Consider the following 1,023-nt stretch of genomic DNA (forward strand, 5'->3'; position numbering starts at 1 on the left):
GCTCCCGGGAATGCTGCCCGCGATTCCCACCCCCGGGAAGCGGAAAGGGATCAAAATTGTTTGGGAATTCTGGTGTTAAAACCCCCCAAATCGGCGCTTTTCCAGCGGGATCCGCATCCCTGGGATCGGGGGTGGCGGGGGACACGCGGGGAGCGGGACAAGGACACGGCCCCTCCCTCCATCCCACATTCCCAGCCCGGATTCCCAGGAAAGCCCCCCCGGGAGCTGCCGAATTCCAGAGAGACGGACAGGGATGTCCAGGATCCACGTGGCTCCCAATCCCACAGGGGGGGGATCCCCATTTCCAGAGGGGAATCCCAATCCCAAAGGGGGGGAATCCCAATTTCCAGAGGAGGGAATCCCCAGCTCCCAGGAGGTTCCCAACCCCAAAGGAGGGTTCTCAATTCCCGAGGGGGAGGGGGGGGGTCCCAATCCATTTATTTATTTATTTATTAACAGGAGTTATTATTAATGAACAGGAGTTGGAACAGGCTGGGGATGAGGGAAACAGCCTGGGAAGCGACAGGAAAAGGGGGAAAAGCCCGGGAAAAAGCTGGGAAAGGAGGGATTCGGGGATTTCAGACGTAGTTCTGCAGCCCGAACCGCTCCCGGTTGAGGTCGGCCTTGGGCCGCAGGAAGTAGAGCTCGTCCTGCGTCGGGGGCACCCAGCGATCCGTGTGGAAGCAGGATTCTCCCACCTGGAAAAGCAGGAATTGCGTCGGGAACTGTGCTGGGAAGTGAGGGAGGAGCAGCCCCGGGGCGGGATCTTCGTCCCTCCAAGCCCTGCTCCCAGGGGGGTTCTGGCAGCCTGGAGAGATCCCAGATCCATGGGGATGGAGGGAGGGATGGAGGGAAGGGAGGAGCCGCCCCGGGGCGGGATCTTCGTCCCTCCAAGCCCTGCTCCCAGGGGGGTTCTGGCAGCCTGGAGAGATCCCAGATCCATGGGGATGGAGGGAGGGATGGAGGGAGGGATGGAGGGATGGAGGGAGGGAGGGATGGATGGAGGGATGGATGGATGGAGGG

The 1,023-nt window shown here is 61.5% G+C and overlaps 1 protein-coding gene across 1 annotated transcript in view; it reads right to left on the bottom strand.

The window, feature by feature from the left end:
- Nucleotides 1-416: 416 nt before the first annotated feature.
- The window catches only part of NDUFA13 (NADH:ubiquinone oxidoreductase subunit A13), a 9,346-nt gene continuing 8,739 nt past the window's right edge, over nt 417-1,023 (bottom strand). The window contains exon 3 of the mRNA XM_017727500.1: nt 417-698. Coding sequence (XP_017582989.1) covers nt 579-698 — 120 coding nt within the window. The 3' untranslated portion in view covers nt 417-578. The remainder of the gene's footprint in view (nt 699-1,023) is intronic.

The sequence above is a fragment of the Corvus brachyrhynchos genome, unplaced genomic scaffold (genome assembly GCF_000691975.1).
Source record: "Corvus brachyrhynchos isolate BGI_N302 unplaced genomic scaffold, ASM69197v1 scaffold212, whole genome shotgun sequence".
In the NCBI taxonomy this organism is placed as follows: Eukaryota; Metazoa; Chordata; class Aves; order Passeriformes; family Corvidae; genus Corvus; species Corvus brachyrhynchos.